This window comes from Suncus etruscus, chromosome 13 (assembly GCF_024139225.1).
Source record: "Suncus etruscus isolate mSunEtr1 chromosome 13, mSunEtr1.pri.cur, whole genome shotgun sequence".
In the NCBI taxonomy this organism is placed as follows: Eukaryota; Metazoa; Chordata; class Mammalia; order Eulipotyphla; family Soricidae; genus Suncus; species Suncus etruscus.
Window position 1 is genome coordinate 38,198,684 of NC_064860.1, and position 24,947 is coordinate 38,223,630.

General features: G+C 36.2%; 1 protein-coding gene across 1 annotated transcript in view; it reads left to right on the forward strand.

Moving 5' to 3' along the window:
* The first annotated feature begins 3,336 nt into the window (after positions 1-3,336).
* Positions 3,337-24,947, forward strand: part of DRD3 (dopamine receptor D3) — an 84,327-nt gene continuing 62,716 nt past the window's right edge. Inside the window, exons 1-2 of the mRNA XM_049785790.1 lie at positions 3,337-3,532; positions 23,792-24,096. Coding sequence (XP_049641747.1) covers positions 23,827-24,096 — 270 coding nt within the window. The 5' untranslated portion in view covers positions 3,337-3,532; positions 23,792-23,826. The remainder of the gene's footprint in view (positions 3,533-23,791; positions 24,097-24,947) is intronic.

Consider the following 24,947-nt stretch of genomic DNA (forward strand, 5'->3'; position numbering starts at 1 on the left):
TAAAAAGAATAGCTACCCTGGAACAACATTTCAAAAGACTAAAAGGGAATATTTCCACCACAAACTTCACACTAATTCCATTTCAAACAAAACCACTGAGCATGCAGAAACCCAACACCTCTTAACTCTCGCTCTAAACCTCCCACTGCAGTTCAAAAGATAGACTTCTTCATTGATCAAGTACAGTTGGCTAGTACATGAGAATGTTTCGGTCATGCTATTGAGATGGTTTCCTGGAAGGAAGATGAGGAAAATTATCTGTATTTGTCTTGGTTTTTGCCCAAGCATGTCTGTTCTGTAGGCGTACTGGAGTTCTTCCCAGAAGACAAATCTCAAAATCTCCAATGCCAATCATAAATTAAAGTTAAGTAAATTTTACTTAAAAGAATGAAGCTTGTTCCATGTTGTAAAGATGAATGAAATGTGTGAGATTAAAAAGGATAATTATTAATCTTTACCTGAACTAATGTTTTGAGATGAAGAACTAATTCTTTCACATACACACCCCTCTCTTTTCATTTTCTATACATTTACATTCGTTTATCTTTCCATTTACTAGCACATCAAAGTATATAGATTGGACATTGAGTTGATTCTCTAGATGTGTGATTTGGGGTATATTGATTATATAGTGCTGACCCTATAGTGAATTAAAATCTCTCTATCAATATTTATCTTAATTTGAATTTTATAAAAAATGAATTATAGGGGCCGGGCGGTGGCACTGGAGGCAAGGTGCCTGCCTTGCCTGCGCTAGCCTAAGACGGACCGCGGTTCGATCCCCCGGCGTCCCATATGGTCCCCCAAGAAGCCAGGAGCAACTTCTGAGCGCATAACCAGGAGTAACCCCTGAGTGTCACAGGGTGTGGCCCAAAAACCAAAAAAAAATGAATTATAGATATGCTAAAAAATGTATGTTACAATGGTACAGTGAGTAGGGCACTTGTCTTGCACATGACTAACCTGTTCAAACCTTTGCATCTTATATTGACTCCTGAGCCTGGCAGGAGTGCTTCCTGAGTACAAAGCCAAAAAATAAACTCTGAGCACACACACACACACAAATTAAAATAAATAGATAAATTTTAATTGTAAAAAAAATTCTGCCAGCAACATTTGTACTTACAATACCAATACACAGATATGGTAACTTAACACAAGAACTTTAGAAATAAGGGCTTTGTTGCCCGATTCATGCCCTGTCAGAGCAGCATTATTATTAAACACAGAGCTTCAAATGTTAAATAGAATAAACGTGAGATACTCAAAGAAGAACCATGTAGAATCCAAACAATTAAAGCCCTTAAACTCCTTAACAATCATTTTTCTCATAAACTCCTTATTTTTACATATCAGATATGCCAATCCTCATGATGAATAATCTTTTGGTTCCCTGATCCAAGAGAAAAACTTGAAGTTTCACATTCAGATTGGGAAACCCAATCTTACATCATGTAAAATTATAATTATGTAAAATAGCATTTATATTCACAGAATCACAAACAACTTTAGAAATGAGACTTATCTACTCTAAGTCTCTGTATTTGTTTGTTAGAACAAGCATAATAAACTATTACTTATTGAGGACTTGAAAAACATAAATTTATTTTCTCATAGTACTGGAGACTAGAAGTTCAATATCGATAATTGGACATGTGTGAGTTCTCCTGAGCCTTCTCTTTTTTTATTTGCAGGCAGTCAGTTTCTTGCTTTATCTTTACTGAGCCTTTTCTTTGTCTGTGTCCCCAATGTCTCTTTCTCTTTTTGAAAGGGCAACAGTCTTATTGGAGTAGAGCACATCATAATTTTTCTCATATTAGCTTAAGATAAAAGGTCTGTAAATACCTTAACACAGAGTGTAGATGCATTCTGAGGTTAAAATTTTCATATATGAATTTGAAAGAGATACCATTTAATCCATATCAGCCTCTGTAAAAATAGTCATCAGATGTGTAAGATACAGACAGAACATGAATTAGAAAATATTTTCTAAAATGTGATCATGCTAATGTTGTATTATTACTATTTTATTAGAATTTTATTATGTAAGATATTATCAGTGTCCTGTGATATTGAAGTTTTCCACCTTGGGAAAAATTATAGCATAGTAGTTAAGAGAACAGGTCCCAGAATTAAGATGTCTGTAACTAAATTCTAGCCCACTAATTTGGGGATATATGGCACTCAGATATTATTTTAAGCCTTCTAAGTATCAATTTATTTGATTATAAATTGGGATGGTACAAAAACAGTTTTTCCTACTTTATAGACTGCAAGTGAAAAATAAAGAATATTTGGTAAGTAGTACATGCTCAATAAATAATGGTGGTGGTTGTTATTAATAGTAATAGACATTGTTGCTGCATCTTCCTCAGCCAGCAGAGGTCTCTGTTATAGTCTAAGACTATCTTTCTCATGACTGTGTTCTGCAGCTGCCAAGCACATATATAGTTTGAAGAAAAAGAATAGTAAAAGAAACAGTAAAAGAATTGCCACTGTCTAAAGGAAGGAAAGGATTTTATTAAAGAGAAATCAAGAAAAAATTAAGATTAAATGTAAAAATTTTATGAACAAATGACCATAAACTAAGGTTATCGAGTTCTAGAAACAGACTTTCAGAAAGACTTTTCACTTTTGAAAACATACAGGTAATGCTTTTAATTGTGTTTTACTTCAGCCAATTTTAGGCTTGAGCTTCTTTTTACATCAGCTCACATATGCCAACTATAAAAAATTAACATTAATTGAAAAATGTTTTTGTAAACATAGAAAACAATGAATACATGTATTTCATCTTAGTCGTCATGCCACAGTTTTGCTTCCACTAGAATATATTCTCTTTAACTTTATCTTCCTAGACAGGCTTACACCTCCAAGTACAATTATTCTGTCAACTATGTTTTAAATTGTACTGATTTCAATTAACCACTTGTGATATCAATTTGTTGATCTGTTTCTTATTCTAAACCAGTCAGTTTTACACCCACCAAAAGCTAAAAAGGCAATCAAGATGAGAAAGATGAGAGTTATTCAAGAGCAATTAAAGGATTAAAGTAAAAACAGTGGAATAACCAGGATTAAAAAGAGCACTGAGGGGGAAATACAGATGTGCAAAAAGCAGAGAACAGAGCAGATAGAAGCACAGAGGGAAAAGAGAAGGAGATAGAAAAGCAGGTCCTGCTTCTGCCTACTCCACCTCTCTTTCAGCACCAAGGACAGAGCTTCTGAAGGGCTGACCCAAGCAATGTTCAGTTTAGGGTAGCTCCCAAATCCACTAAAGAAGACGGTTGCATTCTAAAGCAGCTATGAAACATTCAGTAAGGACTAATAGGGAAGCTGGAAGAGCATCACACGAGTGATTTCACCTTAGAGAATAAAATGGGTGATTTTCTTTCTATTCGTTTCCAGAGTTTCTGTGTCCTGGGAAAGGCAAAGTTTGCTTTGCTTGGACATATGTGTTATCAGTAAACAACTACAGTTTAACTAAGGTGCTAAACTCTACAGTCTCCAGAAATCAGAAGAAAATTTCAAGGTAAGTAATTTCTTTTTATTTATAATTTAATACATATTTTTAATCAGCTTGGCATTTTATTGTTTTATTAGAATATGCATTAAAAGTCTATACTCCCTCTTATTTTAAAAAACTGAGAACTGTTTTCATTTTTCTGTTTGAACAGTTTTGCTTCCCTCCCCCCTCCCAAAAAAACATTAGATACTTATGGGCTCTAAAAGATATAATAAGGCAAAATTGAAATATGGAAATTAAAAGCTGTTACTATTCCTGGGATTTGTATGAAAGTTGATTATATTCCTCTTAAGGGTTTTACTAATTGTAAGGGTCTTGTTATTTAAACTCCCCAATTCAGCACCCTGGAAATCCAGTGCTGAGAATTTGGAGAGGTACTGTTTTCAATAGTCTATTTTAAGTCAGGCAGTTTCCAAGTCAGAATCCAATTATTCCCAATAGAAATATGCAGTACTTGAGATGATGACTGTATATGTTTTCTTTAATGATGGCATATGATTTGGGGAGTAATGTTTAATTGTGAGACTTTCATTATTTAATACAGCATATTGGGTCAGTGAAAATTGTTACAAGTAGGTAGTTATTCCAATTTATGTATTTAGTTAAATAGTATCAAAATACATGAGCAAATAATAATGCAGCAATACCAAAGTGGTAGTTGGAGTTTAAGCTTGTCCAACATGCCTATTTTTACTTTAGAATTAAAGCATTTTGCTTATTGATACTAAAAGATCAGTAAGATGTCAGTCTCTGGGTAAAAGCAAAGAATAGCTGCTTGGCACAGTACTGGGATCTTTTGTAGCTAAAGAGAAGTATAAAAGATTTGAAAAGATTCTTATGCAGACATTTTTTATTTACATTTGGACATTTTTAATGTTTATAAATCAAAGAATGTTGAGTAAAGACTTACAGTATAAATAAGGTTGTTATTATGGAATATCAATTGAAGCAAATATGAAATAGATTTAATTCAATATTACATTAATTTACAATGTATTGCTTATCATCAGTTGATATTTTCTTATTGATTTGATTGATCTATTGAATTTTCATTCTATCTCAGAATAGCAAGATGCTCAATCATCAGAGGTTGTGTTGCAAAGTGAGGCTGCTCTGCTTTTCTAGGCAGGTTTAACTAGATTTTTAAAAACTATGTTATTTTAGCTACTGGATCTCAGCACCAACTAGGATACTTCTCTTTAAAATTTTCAACCAAATAAATATATATATATATGCAATTTATTTCAATGTACTTTTGAATCTTCAATAGGAAAAAACCTAGATGGCAATTTGCAAGAACAGAGAGCCATAGAAATGCTAAAGACAATCCTAATAATAATGACAATGTAACTCCCACTGGATCTTGTGAAGGGTGCACCTGCATTGAATTCACTGAGGTATGTGCACAAGGTACTCTGAACAAGGGATGTTTTAAAATAGGCCCCATTTCAGGGTTGTCTGTCTCCCTCACCCCAATAATGGAAGAACTTAGATAGAAATTATTAATACAGATAAATATTGGTTTAAGACAAGATCATTTATGGCTTATGACCCCAGAAAGATATTTAACTTTTCTTTTACTTATTTTCTTCATCTGCAAGTCGGTAGATAATAAGTGCTTTATATTAAGCCATTGTGAGATTTCAATATGATAATGCTTGTGAATGAATGTTAGCTTTACCCATTCATTTCTTCAGATAATTTAGCAAGCTGCATTGAAATCCATAAAAGCTCTGGAGTCTGCAGGTCAGGATAAAACTGAGAAAAGTTAAAAACAGTAACAGACAGAAAAGGAAGATTTGGTCATGGAACTAATTTGCTATTATATAACTAACAGGCTAACTGATGTTGGCTCTGGTTATAATCATAAAACATCTTTAACTGGAAATAACTCCCAAAGCAACTTTTACCTTCAACATAGACACATGAAATGTCATGAATTTGGAATTTAGAGAACTAAAAAAACATTAATACATCATGGTCCCTTATATACTTGTATAATCTTGAGAGCACTGTGAAACTCTAGCTTCTGCTTTAGTTAATTTACAAAACAAAATATTAATATCAACTTTCAAGGCAACTGTAAAATGTTAAAATGAGATTATATGCAAAGTACATGTGGCACACAGCAACAGACCAGGAGTGGGATTAGTTACTGTCTTTAAAAAATGAAAATTTTGGTGTTGTTGCTGTTGTTATATTTATTAGTTATGCTGTATTTATCATTTACTTAACTCCACATTCTTAAGGAAACATAACAATTAAAACCCTCTCAATCATAATGAGCATCTTGCTAACAAATTTAATGGGATCCTGGAATGCAACCAGTTCTAAGGAAGTGTCCCACAAATGTTCCACACGGACTATAATTAAGCCCTAAAGAGACTGACAATCAAAAAACTGGACAAATGTCATAGTTGAAGGGGGTCAATTCATTTTTCCTTCTGTGTTTAAAAATAAGCTACTCAGTCAGTTCAAGAGATGCTAGAATAAACACAAAGACTAAGATATGTTAACCTTTTGTAAGAAATTAAAAGGCAGGTTAAAATTTGTTGGTAGGGTTCTATGTAATAAATTCAGCCAGTAATCACTTATTTCTGCCTTCAGCACCTTCTTACCTTCAGTACCAGCAACATTTTTTGCTAAAGTCACCAATAGTCTCCTAATTTCATAATCCTCTAGATGTTCTTAGTTATAGTCTAATTTCACCTTTCACCTTCCCTCTAACAATAAAAGCTGCAATATTCCAAGTTCTATGTGACATTCTGCTATAATCTTGATTCTTAATGGGGAGAGGAATTTTGTTTCCCAAGGAACATTTGACAATGTTTAGGGATATTTTTGGTTATTGTAACATGAGTGGAAGGGAGAGCTGTTGGCACAAATGAGTAGTTGTCAAGAATATTGCTAAATATTCTAGGATGTACAAGAAAGCACCAGAACAAATAATTACTCAGTTCAAAATGCTAATAGTTCCAAGTTTTTACATATATTATTTTATTTTAACTTTAAAATAATCTCATGAAACCTATTTGATTTACCTATATTTTCTTGATAAGGAAATCAAGTTATCACTATAGTTACTTAGAATGTCGGGGGGTGGTGCTCAGGGCTTACTCCTGGCTCTTCATTCAGGGATCACTCCTGGCAGTGTTCAAGGACCATATAGTATACAAAGGATTAAATCCTGATCATCCAAATGCAAGAAAAGAACTACCCACTACCCACTGTACCTAGAAAGAGATTATTAAATTAATCCATTTTTTAGTCTGTTTCTTTCTGTGTGGAACCTGTTTACTTTGTTAGCATTTGTTAGAAGAAGGGGGAAATGGAGAAAGCTCAACCACACTCTATTGTATAAGCAATACTGGTTTTGTGGGGGGTTGGTTTTGTGGGGGGTTTTATGGGGGTTTTAATTAAAATCAATAAGAAAGATCTAAGAGAGGAGGGCTTTAAAACAATTAATTGAGCCATAGGGAATAATTAAGCATCCCTCATTTTCTGCTTTCATCTCTCAAACCCACAACTCATCAAAAAATGCCTAGACAACCATGACTTATCTTCACCTGCTATTAAAGAATCTAGGACCACATAAAGTATTACTAAAAAGAATAGTGCCACACTATAAATCCACACAATTTGTATGTCCAATTTCAAGTTCAGAACTGATTTTTATAGTTGAGGGTGTCTGTATAGTAGAATGAGTTATTGACACAAGAACATGCTATTGTTTTAAGTTAACTGAACTCATAGGAAGTTCTTTAAGTTCACTAAGATGATAAGAATTAGTTCATGACTTTATGTTTCTCTTTATTTTGTAGATAAGACACCACTTAGACTTCATAGTACAACTGCTAAACCCAGGAAAGTGGTTTCTGCCCACAGCTTTTGAGGTGCAGTACAGAAAGGTCTGAGCTTACCTCAAAGAAGTAAATGCCAATAAACAATCAGAAATCACTGTGTATTTCTAAATTTCTTATCAATAGCAGTGATATTTCCAAAACATTGATGGCCCTTCACTAATGAAGAATAATGATAAAATTATAATTATCATTTAAGATTATGTATTTGAATAGTGACTGTAAGCATTGTGCCAAGATAATGAACACATTTTAACAGACATCTAAACTGGTCACCCATTACAATCATCTGTTCACATAAACACTTCAACTTCCTGACTTAAAAATGAGGTACAAAATCTCAGTAACAGTTAGGCCAATCTCCTACATGAAGGACAGCTGCAGACACCAGGAATAAGGCAAATCCCGGCCACCAAGTCAGTCTATGCCTGTGTCAAGATGTGAAACAAGAGTTCCCATACAAGAGTTCCCATAAAGGCCCACCACATAGTTCATATCACTTTTGTTTATTTGGGACCAAACCCAGAAGTGCTAAAGGATTACTTCCAGCCCTGCACTCAGGACACACCTGGTAGACTTTGGTTAACCATCTGAGATGCTGGATATGGAGCCCAGGTCAGCTGCTTTCAAGGCAAGCTTCCTACCACTGCATATGTTTAAACATGTTTAAACACTTCATCACATATTTAAACAATTATTCCCAAGGAAGTATTAAAAACAACATGCATCTGCAATTGTGCAATTCTGCAATATGTATGGAACTGGGAGATAGTATGTTAAAAGAAGTATGCCAGAAGAAGAAAGATAAATGCAGAATAATATCACTTTTATGTGGTATTTAGAATAAATGTATGAAGAAATGCAATGGATTAAATGAGGTTTGTCAAGAACACTCTAGGCCCCCAAGTATAGTGAGGATAAGAAAAAATTGAGTGGAGGAGGAGAAATACAAGTATGAAAGGATGGGGAAAAGAAACCAAGAGGTCTCAGATGCATTGGTTGTATTAAGAAAAGACAGAAGTAAATATCCAAGCCGAAGTCAACAACAGTGAAATCATGAGACTCAAACTTTAACACCCAAAATTTAAAATGGCCCTGCTGCTATGCTGGCAGGCTCAGGAGGGTAGACTGTAGGGGAATGGGATGGATTCTGGGAACATTGGTTGGAGGGATGTAGACACTGGTGGTGGGATTGGTCCTGAAACATTGTATAGTCTGAAACCTAATTGTGAATACCGTCGTAAACCATAATGGTTTCAATTTTAAGAAAAAGAACACATAGGTTAAACAAGGAAAAAAAAAAACCAGCATGCATCTGTATGTAAATATCAGAGAAATAAAGATTTGACAAAGTATTTGTTAATTATAAGCACAGTTCATATATCTATTTATCTATTATCACTGTCAAATGAGGCATGCACTCTACCACTGAGCCACATCCCTGATGCACTTTTTTAAAATAAATCAAAGATCACCCACCACCATCTAATATATTTCTGCCACTCTTGCTCTCATTCTACACCTGCTTCTTCTTGGTAAACTCAGTTCTTTTTATAAATGTCCATTATTTTATTTTTGCTTTATTCATTCATTTGTTTTGTTTCCTTATATTGTACATATATGTGAAATCATCTAGTATTTATCTTTCTTCTTTGGACTTATTTTTCACAGAATACTTTTGAATTCCTTCCATTTAGCTATGAATAGCAAGATTTTTCATCATTGAATAATGATGAATAATATTCCATTGTGAATATATGCACCAAATTTTTGTTATTTATCTTTAATCAAAGGGCATTTAGGTTGTTTACATGTCATAGCTATAATAAAAATATATTGTGATAAATATTGTGGTACACAATATTCTAGTCAATGATTACATCTTTCATTAATCTTTTTGACATCTATCTTACAGTTATGAATCTATGTTATTATGGTCTCACTTGGTTTTATATGGTTTGTTTCCTTATTTGTCCATGTGCTGTTTTGTGATGCTGGGACTTTAGCCCAAGCCTTCACACATGCAAGGACTGAGTTCAACCTCTAAACTATGCCCCATGTCATTATGACTTTGAATTGAATTTCCTTAGTGATAAACAAAAAGGAGCATTTATTTATGTGTCCTTTGACCAAATTAAATATCCTCTTTGGGAATAGTGTCTATTTAGATCTTTCTAAATAGTACATTATTTTTCATTGTTAAGTTCTATACCCTGTATAGAACTTGTACTATAGGATGCATGATCAGAAAAATATCTTCATTCATTCAGAATGTTCTTCTGATATTTTATTTCTTTTTTTCTTTTTCTTTTTCTTTTTTGGTTTTTGGTTTTTGGATCACACCTGGCAGTGGTCAGAGGTTACTCCTGGCCCCATGCTCAGAAATCGCTCCTGGCAGGCTCAGGGGACCATATGGGATGCCGGGATTCGAACCACCGTCCTTCTGCATGAAAGGCAAACGCCTTACCTCCATGCTATCTCTCCGGCCCCTGATATTTTATTTCACCATTCACAAACTTTTCCATTTTAGGTAGGCTTCATTGTTTATTTTTTATTGTTTTCCTTGACATTGGACTTGAGTTACCACAGTCTTCTCTAATACTGATATCATGAAATGGAGTATATGTTAGTGTTTACTGCTATTATATATTTTTTTAATTTTTATTGTGACCAAAGTGCATTACAAATCTTTCACTGTATCATTTATGGTACATAGTGACAATGAATGAGGGGCATTCCCACCACCAGTGCTGTCCTCCCTCCGACCCTGTTCCCATTATGCATCCCATATCTCCCTCCTCTACCCACCCCCCAGTATGCTAGTGCAACTGGTCTCCACTTTACAGCTTGTTGTAGATTGAACATCTATTCCACCGTCATTGGAGAGAAAAAGGATAAGAAAAAGGGGAGAAAAAAATTGGTGACAACTACCAAAAAAGAAAGGAGAGAGAGAAAGAGAGAGAGAGAGAGAGAGAGAGAGAGAAATGGAAGAAAAAAGAAGAAAATAGACCCGACAAATAAAAATAAAAATAAATCTCTAAATAATAACCACAAGCATAAAAAAGAAAGAGAAAAGTGGAAGAAAAAAGAGAAGGAAAATAAAGTAAAAAACTAGCAAATCAAAACAAAACAAGAAAAAGTATGGGTGCTGGAGTGGTGGATTTTGGTCTTTTTCCTATAATTCTATTTTATTAAAGCACTGTGATTTATTTTATTTATTTTTTTAATTAAACACCTTGATTATATATATGATTGTGGTTGGGTTTTAGTCATGTAAAGAACACCCCCCATCACCAGTGCAACATTTTCATCACCAATGTCCCAAGTTTCCCTCCTCCCCACCCGACCCCCGCCTGTACTCTAAACAGGCTCTCCATTTCCCTCATACATTCTCATTATTAGGACAGTTCAAAATGTAGTTATTTCTCTAACTAAACTCATCACTATTTGTGGTGAGCTTTCTGAAGTGAGCTGGAACTTCCAGCTCTTTTCTCTTTTGTGTCTGAAAATTATTATTGCAAGAATGTCTTTCATTTTTCTTAAAACCCATAGATGAGTGAGACCATTCTGTGTTTTTCTCTCTCTCTCTCTCTCTGACTTATTTCACTCAGCATAATAGATTCCATGTACATCCATGTATAGGAAAATTTCATGACTTCATCTCTCCTGACAGCTGCATAATATTCCATTGTGTATATGTACCACAGTTTCTTTAGCCATTCGTCTGTTGAAGGGCATCTTGGTTGTTTCCAGAGTCTTGCTATGGTAAATAGTGCTGCAATAAATATAGGTGTAAGGAAGGGGTTTTTGTATTGTATTTTTGTATTCCTAGGGTATATTCCTAGGAGTGGTATAGCTGGATCGTATGGGAGCTCGATTTCCAGTTTTTGGAGGAATCTCCATATTGCTTTCCATAAAGGTTGAACTAGACAGCATTCCCACCAGCAGTGGATAAGAGTTCCTTTCTCTCCACATCCCCGCCAACACTGTTTATTCTCATTTTTGTGATGTGTGCCATACTCTGGGGTGTGAGGTGGTATCTCATCGTTGTTTTGATTTGCATCTCCCTGATGATTAGTGATGTGGAGCATTTTTTCATGTGTCTTTTGGCCATGTGCATTTCTTCTTTGTCAAAGTGTCTGTTCATTTCTTCTCCCCATTTTTTGATGGGATTAGATGTTTTTTTCTTGTAAAGTTCTGTCAGTGCCTTGTATATTTTGGAGATTAGCCCCTTATCTGATGAGTATTGGGTGAATAGTTTCTCCCATTCAGTGGGTGGCTCTTGTATCCTGGGCACTATTTCCTTTGAGGTGCAGAAGCTTCTCAGCTTAATATATTCCCATCTGTTAATCTCTGCTTTCACTTGCTTGGAGAGTGCAGTTTCCTCCTTGAAGATGCCGGTAGTCTCAATGTCCTGGAGTGTTTTGCCTATGTGTTGTTCAATATATCTTATGGTTTTGGGTCTGATATCGAGGTCGTTAATTCATTTGGATTTTACCTTCGTACATGATGTTAGCTGGGGGTCTAAATTCAATTTTTTGCAAGTGGCTAGCCAGTTGTGCCAACACCACTTGTTGAAGAGGCTTTCTTTGCTCCATTTAGGATTTCCTGCTCCTTTATCAAAAATTAGGTGATTGTATGTCTGGGGAACATTTTCTGAATATTCAAGCCTATTCCACTGATCTGAGGGCCTGTCCTTATTCCAATACCATGCTGTTTTGATAACTATTGCTTTGTAGTAAAGTTTAAAGTTGGGGAAAGTTATTCCTCCCATATTCTTTTTCCCCAATGATTGTTTTAGCTATTCTAGGGTGTTTATTGTTCCAAACGAATTTCAAAAGTGCCTGATCCACTTCTTTGAAGAATGTCATGGGTATCTTTAGAGGGATAGCATTAAATCTGTATAATGCCTTGGGGAGTACTGCCATTTTGATGATGTTAATCCTGCCAATCCATGAGCAGGGTATGCGTTTCCATTTCTGCGTGTCCTCTCTTATTTCTTGGAGCAGAGTTTTATAGTTTTCTTTGTATAGGTCCTTCACATTTTTAGTCAAGTTGATTCCAAGATATTTGAGTTTGTGTGGCACTATTGTGAATGGGGTTGTTTTCTTAATGTCCATTTCTTCCTAATTACTATTGGTGTACAGAAAGGCCATTGATTTTTGTGTATTAATTTTGTAGCCTGCCACCTTGCTATATGAGTCTATTGTTTCTAGAAGCTTTTTGGTAGAGTCTTTAGGGTTTTCTAAGTAGAGTATCATGTCATCTGCAAAGAGTGAGAGCTTGACTTCTTCCTTTCCTATCTGGATTCCCTTGATATCTTTTTCTTGCCTAATCGCTATAGCAAGTACTTCCAGTGCTATGTTGAATAGGAGTGGTGAGAGAGGACAGCCTTGTCTTGTGCCAGAATTTAGAGGGAAGGCTTTTAGTTTTTCTCCATTGAGGATAATGTTTGCCACTGGCTTATGGTAAATGGCCTTAACTATATTGAGAAAGGTTTCTTCCATTCCCATCTTGCTGTGGGTTTTGATCAAGAATGGGTGTTGGACCTTATCAAAGCTTTCTCTGCATCTATTTATATGATCATGTGTTTTTTTATTTTTCTTGTTGTTTATGTTGTCTATTACATTGATAGATTTATGGATGTTAAACCATTCTTGCATTCCTGGGATGAAACCTACTTGATCATAGTGGATGATCTTCTTAATGAGGCATTGAATCCTATTTGCCAGGATTTTGTTGAGGATCTTTGCATCTGCATTCATCAGCGATATTTGTCTGTAATTTTCTTTTTTCGTAGCATCTCTGTCTGGTTTAGGTATCAAGGTGATGTTGGCTTCATAAAAGCTATTTGGAAGTGTTTCTGTTTTTTCGATTTCATGAAAGAGTCTTGCCAGGATTGGTAGTATTTCCTCTTGAAAAGTTTGAAAGAATTCATTAGTGAATCCATCTGGGCCTGGGCTCTTGTTTTTCGGCAGATATTTGATTATCGTTTTAATTTCATCGATGGAGATGGGGGTGTTTAGATATGCTACATCCTCTTCCTTCAACCGTGGAAGATTATGAGTCCAAGAATTTATCCATTTCTTCCAGGTTCTCATTTTTAGTGGCGTAGAGTTTCTCAAAGTAGTTTCTGATTACCCTTTGAATCTCTGTCATATCAGTAGTGATCTCTCCTTTTTCATTCCTAATATGAGTTATCAAGGTTCTCTCTCTCTCTCTTTCTTTGTTAGGTTTGCCAGTGGTCTATCAATCTTGTTTATTTTTCAAAGAACCAACTTCTGCTTTCGTTGATATTTCAGATTGTTTTTTGGGTTTCCACTTCATTAATTTCTGCTCTCAGCTTTGTTATTTCCTTCTGTCTCCCTATTTTTGGGTTCTTTTTTTGAGCACTTTCTAGTTCTATTAGCTGTGTCATTAAGCTACTCAGGAAGCTCCTTCTTCCTTCCTGATGTGCGCTTGCAAAGCTATAAATTTTCCTCTCAGTACTGCTTTTGCTGTGTCCCATAAGTTCTGATAGTTTGTGTCTTTATTGTCATTTCTTTCCAGGAACCTTTTGATTTCCTCCTTGATTTCATCTCGGACACACTGGTTATTGAGTATGAGGCTGTTTAACTTCCAGGTGTTAAATTTTTTCTTCTGAGTCCTTTTGAAATTCACAAATAATTTCAGGGCCTTGTGGTCAGTGAAGGTAGTCTGCAAAATATCTATCCTCTTGATATTATGGAGGTATGTTTTATGTGCCAGCATGTAGTCTATCCTGGAGAATGTCCCATGTACATTGGAGAAGAATGTGTACCCAGGTTTCTGGGGATGGAGTGTCCTATATATATCCACTAGGCCTCTTTCTTCCATTTCTCTCCTCAGGTCTAGTATATTCTTGTTGGGTTTCAGTCTGGTTGACCTATCCAGTGTTGACAAAGCCGTGTTGAGGTCCCCCACAATTATTGTGTTGTTATTGATATTATTTTTCAGATTTGTCAACAGTTGTATTAAATATTTTGCTGGCCCCTCATTCGGTGCATATGTTTAGGAGAGTTATTTCTTCCTGCTCTACATACCCCTTGATTAATATAAAATGTCCATCTTTGTCCCTTACAACCTTCCTGAGTATAAAGTTTGCATTATCTGATATTAGTATGGCCACTCCAGCTTTTTTATGGGTGTTGTTTGCTTGGATAATTTTTCTCCAGCCTTTTATTTTGAGTCTATGTTTGTTCTGACTATTCAGGTGCGTTTCTTGTAGGCAGCAGAAGGTTGGATTGAGTTTTTTGATCCATTTAACCACTCTGTGTCTCTTGACTGGTTCATTTAGTCCATTGACGTTGAGAGAAAGAATTGTCCTGGGATTTAATGCCATCTTTATATTAAAATTTGGTGTGTCTTTTGGTTAGTCTTGTCTTAAATTAGGTCTTTCAGTTTTTCTCTTAAGACTGGTTTTTTTTTGTTTGTTTGTTTGTTTTTTTTGGTTTTTGGGCCACACCCGGTAACGCTCAGAGGTTACTCCTGGCTATGTGCTCAGAAGTTGCTCCTGGCTTGGGGGACCATATGGGACACCGGGGGATCGAACCGCGGTCCGTCCAAGGCTAGCGCAGGCAAGGCAGGCACCTTACCTTTAGCGCCACCACCCGGCCCCTTAAGACTGGTTTTGAGTCTGTAAAGTTTCTGAGCTTTTTTTTGTCTGTGAAGCCATGTATTCTTCCTTCAAACCGGAAAGTGAGTTTTGCTGGGTATAGTATTCTGGGTGAAGCATTCATTTCATTCAGTCTTGTCCCAATATCCCACCACTGCTTTCTGGCATTGAGTGTTTCTGGTGACAGGTCTGCTGTAAATCTCAAGGATGCTTGCTTGAACGTAATTTCCCCTTTTGATCTTGCTGTTTTCAGAATTCTGTCTCTATCTGTGGGATTTGTCATTGTGACTAGGATTGTCTTGGGGTCTTCGATCATGCAGGATTTGATCACATATATTCTTTAGCTCTGGAAGTTTCTCTTTAATGATGTTCTTGACCGTTGATTCTTCCTGAAAATTTTCTTCCTGGGTCTCTGGGACTCCAATGATTCTTAAGTTGTTTCTGTTGATCTTATCATAGACTTCTATCTTCATCTGTTCCCATTCTTTGACTAATTTTTCCATTGTCTGTTCATTTACTTTAAGTTTTTTTTCCAATCTCTCCTGCTGTATGGAATTATTATGTATCTCATTTTCCACAGCACCAAGTCTATTCTCAGCTTCTGAGACCCTGTCCCAGAGCTTATACATTTTGTCATTCACTTTGTTTACTGACTTTTTCAGGCCTGTTAGTTGACATGTTATTTCAGTTTGGAGTTTTGTGATTTCTGTCTTCATATTTTCTTGGTTCTTATTAGTGTTCTGTTCAACTCTATCCATGGTTTCTTTGAGTTCTTTAAGCATCTTTCATATTGCTAGTCTAAAGTTCTTATCTGAGAGGTTGATTAGTTGGTTGGTCATTATCTGATCCTCAGAATTGTCATCTTCATTCTCTATGTCTGATGCTGGCCTGCGTTGTTTCCCCATTGTCACACTTGTATTGTGGGTTTTTCTACGTATTGTGGTGGAATTCATTGGCTATATGATGCAGGCACCACTCTCCTCTGGCTCCGCCCTTTCTGGATGGGCCGACTTGCCTCTAAGGGAGGGGAGTCCTCTGTGGATGAAGCCTCACACAGGATCAAATCTTAGGCCTGAGCACGCAGCAGAGAAAGTCTGGAGAGAAATGCTTGCTTCTGTGATCCAGCACGGTTCTTAGTGTGATTTTTTCTTCTTGTTGCAATGGTGTTCTTTTCTTGGAAAGAGCGCAAGGCCGCGTAGTGAAGCGGAGCTAAGTGCTCTGCTGGAGCCTCTTTTCTGCCCACTCCCAAGAGGTTCATGCAAGAGGACAGTAGACAGACACACTCAGGCAGCACTCACAGTTTTTCACAGTCGGGCCCCACGTAGTCAGCAATTTCTTACTCACTCGCTCGCTCACTGGGTAGCTTCAGAATGCAGTTTTTTGGGGGTTCACTTCCCAGGGCTCTGAGGAGAGCTTCAAAGATTCATAAAAAAACAGGACAGGGCTCCTTTCAGGTTCTAAGTTTCCTCAGGTTCCTCAGAAGAAGCACAGTAGGGTGGAGACTCTGCAGGTGGAGCAATCAGCACTTCACCTGGCAGTCCCCATGGTCAGCAATTTCTTACTCACTCACCTGCTCTCTGGGTAGCTTCAGAATGCAGTTTTTGGGGGTTCGCTTCCCAGGGCTCTGAGGAGAGTCTCAGGATTTAGAAAAGACAGAGAAGCACAGGACAGGGCTCCCTTCAGGTCCTCAGCCTCCTCAGAAGAAGCACAGCCAGGCAGGGACTCCGCAAGTGAGTCAATCAGCACTTCACCTGGCAGTCCCCAAGGTCAGCCACCTCTTACTCACTCACTGGCTCGCTGGGTAGCTTCAGAATGCAGTTTTTGGGGTTCGCTTCCCAGGGCTCTGAGGAGAGCTCCAAGGATTCAGAAAAGACAGAGAAGCACAGGGCAGGGCTCCCTTCAGGTCCTCAGTTTCCTCAGAAGAAGCACAGCCAGGCGGGGACTCGGCAAGTGAGTCAATCAGCACTTCACCTGGCAGTCCCCACGGTCAGCCATCAGCACTGTGATTTTTAAGGGTATTCTTAGTTATGTTTTAGATATGCAATGTTCCTGCACTAATCCCATCACCAATGTCAACTTTCTTCCACCCATGTTCCCAGGTTCTTTTCCTTTTATTATCACCCACAGCTTGCCATCTTAACAAGCATCTTTTAACTTTGGTTGTTAAAGTTTAGGTCTCATGATTTCTGTGTTGTTGACTCTGTGATTTGGATATTAAGCTCTACCATTCCTTAACACCACCAAAATACCTTGGCCCTCCTGGTGCTTCTTATCTGTCTATCCCCCCACTCCTACTCATGCCTTTTCTACTTATTATACTTTGAGACCAAAGATGATATGCACATTCACTCTTTAAGGCATTGTAGTTTCTCATCCAGTTGTTCTAAATACCACATATAAATAATATTATATTGTGTTAATCCTTCTTCTTCTTCTGGTTTTCTTCATTTAATATAGTATCTTCTAGTTACATTATGTTGCAGCAAATTACATAGTATTAATTACATCTGTGTAGTATTCCACTGTGTATATATGTATGTCTATATACATATATGCACCATATCTTTATGATTCACTTATCAGTTGTTGAACATCTAGGTTAATTTTGAGTTAATTTGCAAAGAATAATGGTATGATAATCATTTTTGAATGAATTTTTTTTGTCCGGGGGATAAATAATCAGCTGTGGAATTTCTGGGTTATATGGTAGCTCAAATTTAAGTTTACTGAGAATACTTTATACTATTATCCATAGGGGTTGGGCCAGACAACCTTACCACTAGCAATTAATGATTCCTTTTTCACCACATCCCTACCAACACAGATGGTTCCCAGTATTTTTGATATGTGTCATTCTCACTGGTATGAGATGGTATCTCTTTGTTGTCTTGATTTGTATTTCTTTAATAGTGATTATGAGCATTTTTTCATGTGTTTGTTAACCATTATTGGTTTTCCTCAGAAAAAAAACACAAATGCATGCTCATATTCTCACTCTATACTTAATGGGATTTTTGGTTTTTGTTGTTGATCTTTGTGAGTGATTTTTGTATCCTGAATATCAACCTTTTATCTAATGTGTTAATTGCAAAACATTTTCTCCCATTCAGTTAGGTGTTCTTTAGTTAAGACATGTGTTTGTTTATGTAGAAACTACTTAATTTGATGTATTTATTTATATTCTGTCTACTTTGACAGTGGCACAGTATCATTGAAGATAAATTTGCAGTTCAGATCTTGGAGCCTATCTGCCTGAGATGTGAGATCCAGATCTAAGATGTGAGATGTGAAATATTTTACATCTAAGATGTGAGATACAAATCCAGCTTTAATTTTTAAAACAGTTTTGACAACACCATTTGTTGAAGAAACTTTACTCCATTTCATATTATCAGATCCTCTGTCAAAAATTAGGATGTAAAAGGCTGCCTTTAGATATTGCATTCTGATCTATTGATTAGAAAGCATATCCTTATTCAAATACCACACTGTTTTGAACACTATGGTTTTACAGTATGACTTCAAGCTAGGTAATGAGGCTCCTCCATATTTCTTATTTTTCAATATGGTTTTAGCTATTTGAGCTCTTTTATAATTCTATACTAAATTTTTATAGACTGTTATAAGTCCTTGAAGAATGTTGTCTGAATTTTTATAGGGATTACATTGACTCTCTATAGTATGGTAGATAAGATGGTCATTTTGAAAATATTGATTCCTCCAATTTACATGCATGGATTATTTGTCCATTTTGAAGTTTTCTTGAAATAGATCTCCCACCTCTTTTGTTAGGTTGATTTCTAGATACTTGATATTTGGTAAATCATTTTTAATGGGCTAGAGACTCTGATATCTTTCTCCTCTGATTCATAATTTGTATATAGGAATGAGAGCAATTTTTGTATACTGACTTTGTAGATATCAGTTTTTTCTGCCTTATCCTCCAGGTTTTAAATCAATTTGAATTTATATTTTGTGTATGGAATTATAGACTGCTCTGGTTTCACTCTTTACATGCACTTTTCCCAACACTGATAAAGAAATTTTTCTTTCTTATATAGTGTTGACTTCTGAATCATATATCTAAATCTTTTTTCTCAAGATTACTTTAGCTCTCCGGAAATTTCTGTTGTTCCATATAAGTTTGAATAATTTTTGTTATATTTTCTTTTAAAATATCATTGGAACTTTGATAATTTTTGACATTAAAACTGCATATTGTCTTAGTAAGATAGTTATTTGACTCTATTAATTCTCCCTAGCAATAAACAAATAAAAGCTTTCTATTTCTTTGTGTCTTATTCTATTTTTCTATGTTTGAATATATTCTATATTTGAACAGTTTTTTTTATAATTTTTACTACATATGTGTTTTAGATTCTTCATTAAACTTATTCCTAGGTGCTTAATACTTTTTCTTTTTTCTTTTCTTTTTTTTTTTGGTTTTTGGGCCACACCCAGCGGTGCTCAAGGGTTACTCCTGGCTGTCTGCTCAGAAATAGCTCCTGGCAGGCACGAGGGACCATATGGGACACCGGGATTCGAACCAACCATCTTTGGTCCTAGATCGGCTGTTTGCAAGGCAAATGCCGCTGTGCTATCTCTCCGGGCCCGCTTAATACTTTTTATGTGATAATAAATGTAATTGTTTTCTGAACTACTTTTCTTTTTCACTCATTTGCTTATAGGAATGAAGCATGCGTGTTTTATATTGATTTTGTACCCTGCCATTCATTCCTTGCTTCTATGTTTTTTAAGTGAAAACTTTAGAAATTTATTTGTATGCATGTATATGTATCTGATCACGACATCTATAATGATATAACTATCAAATGATAGTTTCACTAATTTTCCCATCTGAATTTCTTTTTTCATGTGTCCTTCAAACAACTCTAAATAAAATATTTAATCCTCCTATCTTTATAACAACGTATAAGTTCAGGTTTGACTGTAAGATTTCTCACAAAACATTTATGTGACAGTTTCCATTGTTTTCCTCTTTTACAGAGGGAAAACTGAAGCTCAGAAAAGAGAAGTAATCTAAGACCCCAAAATTGGGGAAAAGAAAGGTCGGCTTCTAACCCTACAAATGGTCCCTTTCTCATTTTCTTTGATTTATGCAAAGCCCAAACATGTATCACTAAGAAAACAACACCTGGACTCTGAGTGAGGTCAAAACTGAGTTCTATCATTTCCTGATTCTGGGCCCTAAGTCATGTGACTTACCTGCCTAAGTCTGCCTGCTACACTTGACTCCAGCTGTTCAGTCCTTCCTGAAGTCTGTTTTACCTACCAGTTTATCCTTCCTTTGTATCTATTTCTTTCTTCTAGAATCACCCTCTCTTTTGGCATCTTCACTGGCTTTCTTAAGTTCTCAGGGTCTTCTACTTATTTATTTATATACTCATCCATTCATTTTGTCACTATTGGAAATCAAAACCATGGCTTCACATATGTAAGGCAGGTAACTCAACACTGAACCACAACTTGGTCTCACAATGTGTGCTTCTATGTTGTAACACAATTATCACCTTTTCATTAGTGCTACCTGTTTACCATAGCCAAGAATTACACATAGTGGACAAATGATGCAACTCAAAGAAATAGCACTTGCCTTGCATGTGTGAAGACTGGATTCAATGTCCTGTAACAAACACATAAGCAAGTAGTAATAATAAGTTGTACTTAAACACCTATCTCTCATGCACATGTATTCTTCCTTTTCTCTTTACTTGGCTTCTCATATTAACTTTCCACATAAAATATCTATATCATCATTGAACATACAATATCATTATTTACCTTATTATAATCTTCTAGACAAAGGCTTCTTTTTTTAATTATTAAGTGTTATTTACAAACATTCACATTTGAGTTTCAGATATAATATGTTCTAACACCTGCCCCATACGTCAACTTCCCTCCACCAATTCCCATTTACCTCCCATACCCACAACCTGCCTTCCTAACAGGCATTTTATTTACTTGTTATTTGAAGCATTGTGATTTACAAAGTTATTCATAGTTGAGTTTTAGATATACAATGTTTCAGCAATTCCACTGTCGACCTCCCTCCACCAGTGTTCCCAAAGTCCACCCCTTACCTTTCCCCTATATCTCCCCTCCCCAAGTCTCTTTAAAGTTTGGGTCTCATGATGCAGTATTGTTTATTCTGTGGTTTGGAGATTTATTTATTTTCCCCGCCCCCTGGATATTTATTTTTGTACTTCCTTAACACCATCAATATACTTGAATCCCCTTGACCCCTAACCCTGTTATTTCACCTCTGTCTTTCTCCCTCTCCACTCTATTTCTTTCCTTCTCTTCACTTACTCTGGGGCCAGGAGTGTTTTAGACAAACTCCATTCAAACCATTGCATTCCCTCATGTAGTCACTCTAAACACTATATATGTGTGTGTGTGTGTGTGTGTGTGTGTGTGTGTGTGTATACTATATACTATGTGTGTGTGAAATCATACTGTATTCTTTATTTTTCTGGTTTATTTCGTTTAACATATTTTCAGTTCCATCACTGTTATAGCAAATGTATGATTGCTTCATTCCTTAGAGCTATGTAATATTCCATTGTGGAATAATCCACTCATTTGTTTTGGACATCTAGGTTGTTTATATGATTCTTAGCTATTGTACTGAGTGTTAAATGAATGGTGATGTGAAAACATCCTTTTGAATCAATTTTTTTCTGTCTTAGGGATATATACCCAAAAGTAAAATTTTTGGGTCATCTAGCAGCTACATTCTGAGTTTACTTGAGAACCTCCATACTATTTTCCATAGGCGTTTGATCACCAGCAATGGATTAGTTCCTTTTTTACCACATCCTTGCCAACACACATTGTTCTTAATATTTTTATGTGTGCCATTCTCACTGATATGATATGCTATCTCATTGGTGTCCTGATTTGGATTTCCATAATTATAAATGATGTGTATATTTTCATAGGCCTGTTGACCATCTGTTGTCCTTTTTCAGAGAGGTGTCTCTGAAAATGAGAGGTGTCATTTCCTTTTTCCATTTTTGATGAGGCTTTAAGATTTGGGGAGGATAATCTTTGTACTTTGTATAGCCTAAATATTAACCCTTAATCTGTTGTGTTGAATGCAAATTTTTTTCTCACTCAGTTTCCTTTTTTTAGTTCTAGCCATACAGAAATTTTTCAGTGTGATGTAGTACCATTTATTCAGCTTTGATTCTATGACTTTGGCCATTGGCATCATATTGTTGTAGGCTTCTTTGAAGTCTATGTTTTGGAGTGTTCTGCCTGTTTTCCTCAATGTACTTTATAGATTCAGGTCTGATCTCAAGATTTGAAATCCACTTTGAGTTGACTTTTTTGTAAGGTGTAATATATGGATCTTGCTTTTATTTCTTACACATGGTAATACAATGTACCATATGTCACTATACCATTTGTTGAAGAGGCTGTATCTATCAAATCACATTTATTTTTTTCATTGGTTTTGTTCATTTTGGTTACCCACCCAGAAATATCTAAGAGTTATTCTGGATCTGCACTAAAAATTATTCCAAACAATGCTCAAGTGACCATATAGGATGCAGGAGATCAAACTTGCCAGTCAAATACAAGGCGAGCACTTTACACATTGTACTATCACTTTGGCTCTTAATATGCCCCTTTTTTGTTTGTTTTTAGGCCACTCCAGGAAGTACTCGGGAATTATGCCTCCTTTGCACTCAAGAATTACTCCTGTAGGGCTTGGAGAACTATTTGAGATGTTGGGGTCAAACATGGGCTTGACAAATGCAAAGCAAATGCGCTACCCACTGTGTTATCCCTCTCTCTTAACAGACCCATTTTTAATTTAACTGTTGTTGTAGGTTAGATCTTACAATTTTAATTTTGTTAGTTTTGTGGTTCATATATAGAGATAAACCATATATCTACACTACCAATGTGTCCATGGCCCCTGTCCCTATTGCCTCCCATTCACCTCTTCTTTCCTTCCCTATCTTTCCCAGTTCTATAACTTAGGGACCATGGCAATCTAAATATGCCACCTTTAATTTTGATATGTTGATTTCCCTTGTTCTGTTATTCTAATTGCCACAGTGAGATCATCCAGTACTTGTCTTTCTTCTTCTGACTTACTTCACTTAATCTGATATCTTCCGGGCTCATATAAGTTGTAGAAAATTGCATTAGTTCATTCTTTCTTGAGTCTATCCTGTATTCCATTATGTATATACATATATATGTATATATATATATAAGTGGCGCATACACACACACAAACACACACACACCAACACACACACACACACACCGCAGCTTTGTTATTCATTCATTGATTTCTGGACTACAAGGTTGATTCCATATCCTAGCTTTTATCCTAAGTGGTAAATAATGGGTCATATGTGTTTTTGAATGAATATTTTTGTATCCTAGGAATAGATACCAATAAGTAGAATTGCTGGGCATATGACATCTTTGTTCTTCCTTTTCTAAAAAGCCTTCATACTATTTTTCATAAGTGTTGAATCAAAAACATTCTCACCATCTGTGTATAAGAAGTTCTTTTATATTACATCTCCATAATACAGATAGATTAAGAGTTTCTTGAAGGTGGAGATTTTATATTATTGTTTATTTTTGTAATTCTCCATATACCTTGATTGTAAGAAGTATTTAATAATCATTTGTTAAAGCCACAAGTCAAAATTTATACCCATGAATCTAAGCTCCAAAAGTCTGATTTTTTTCCTGACATAATTTTATGTCTCCTCCCAGGAAACCCCTTGGAGTCACACCTTTCCTACTGAACTATGGCACCTCTGAGCCAGATGAGGGGCCACATCAACTTCACCTGTGAGTCAGAGAACTCCACAACTCTGAGCTGTGCCCATCCACATGCCTATTATGCCCTCTCCTACTGTGCTCTCATCCTCGCCATCATCTTTGGCAATGGACTGGTGTGTGTAGCTGTGTTGAAGGAAAAGGCTCTGCAGACCACCACCAACTACCTGGTGGTAAGCCTAGCTGTAGCAGATCTACTTGTGGCAACTTTGGTGATGCCCTGGGTGGTATACCTGGAGGTGAGTGAACCCCCCCTGGATGGGTTATCCACATAGCTGGTTCTTTGTTGTCCCTTACCCCCTGGTTTTCTAAATGCTCCTGGCCATAATATAGAAACTAGAAGAGATCATCCATAATTATCTCATGAAGCTTTTTGAGAGCAGTCACTTCCAGTTTCATTTGCCCACGTGAAGTGAGAGAGAGAGAGAAATAGAGAGAGAGAGAGAAAGAGAGAGAGAGAGAGAGAAAGCTAGGAATTATTCTATTTCCATGTCTCTGACATCCAGATGGCTAGACTTGAGTGATAGGAATCATCTTAAAAATGCACTGGCATTGCACTGAGTGACCACATCAACTTTACTTGTAATACTCTACATACCAGTTATGTATCAAAATTGGGGAATTAGATGGGGCAGTCCAATAGGCATCTTCATCAGTGCTTCAAGGTAGGTGGGGAAGGATGTGCAGGAGAGATGAGAAATAAAAATGGATAAGAAGAAATTATAGGAAAAAATTCCTTTTAATTTATGAGAAGAAAAGAAAGTAGGAGTAGTCTGCAAATATACCTGACTTCTTTTGATGATCAGCTGTCCTTGGACTCTGCTTTTATTCCTCTTGGGTACCACCTCCCCATAGACTGCTACCAAAGGAATAGAGAAAATCTTCATGTTATATTTTTGATGCTTTCCTTAGTAATACAGATTTTTCACCAGTCATATAATGCAGTGGACCCTAGAGAATTCTCCTGGAGAAAAACATTTCTGAAATTCAAAAGTATTTTCATTTACAGAGTCAAGAGGTGATCGAGACAAAACGTGCATTTACTAACAAGGAAATTGGGGTGACTACACATGTTCAAGAAACAGATTTT